The sequence below is a fragment of the Loa loa genome, assembly GCF_000183805.2.
Source record: "Loa loa unplaced genomic scaffold supercont3.4918, whole genome shotgun sequence".
NCBI lineage: Eukaryota > Metazoa > Nematoda > Chromadorea > Rhabditida > Onchocercidae > Loa > Loa loa.
This window is the reverse complement of record NW_018113094.1, coordinates 1-663: the sequence shown is the minus strand read 5'-3', so window position 1 is coordinate 663 and position 663 is coordinate 1. Positions and strand designations below refer to the sequence as shown.

At 30.9% G+C, this 663-nt stretch overlaps 1 protein-coding gene across 1 annotated transcript; it reads left to right on the top strand.

The window, feature by feature from the left end:
- Positions 1-133: 133 nt before the first annotated feature.
- Positions 134-287, top strand: LOAG_16227 (hypothetical protein; the record flags this gene model as incomplete). The annotated part of the gene is made up of 1 exon (XM_003151715.1): positions 134-287. A coding segment is annotated over one exon (153 nt), but the record flags the coding sequence as incomplete, so codon positions are not given.
- Between the last annotated feature and the right edge of the window lie 376 nt (positions 288-663).

Genomic DNA, 663 nt, shown 5'->3' with positions numbered 1-663 from the left:
TTTTGAACATATTAAATAAATCTTTTCATCAATTATCAGCATGATACAACGAATGATTATGATGGCATTATTATCAGAGCTAATAAATAATGCTTAAACAGAGTTTTATCGAATATTTGCAAATGAATGAGAAATGGATCGATGTTTTATAGATGGTCGTCGAGTTATTGATGGAAAAATTGAGCACAGGAAAGAACCGCATGAGATGTGGTGTAATTTACTAATTAATTTATTCATTAAAAGTATTACAAAACGTTACGATGAAAGCAACAACAGCAGTATGAGTGGTTCGTTTCTAGACTACTTAACAGTGATTGCATACTTTTTCTTCTTTTTTTTTTTGTGAGAGAGAAAAGAGTGGAAAAAATCGAATGTGAAAGTTATCTGCAATGTCAAAAATGGAAATATCCATTGATATTATCAATTTGGTAGACAGAATAGAAGAATATCGATTGTGATATTTGACATCAGCGAGAATAGCTTTAGTTATTTTGTGAATTGTAAAATCATTAGTTCAATCTTATTCATTGACACTCATCGATGCTATCTACCGTCTATAGCTAAATGTTTTGCATATTTTGCAGATTCATCAGAGATCTCATCCACAAGTGATGATACGATGATGAAACCGATTCTTCTACAGAATCCAAAACCGCAATGTTA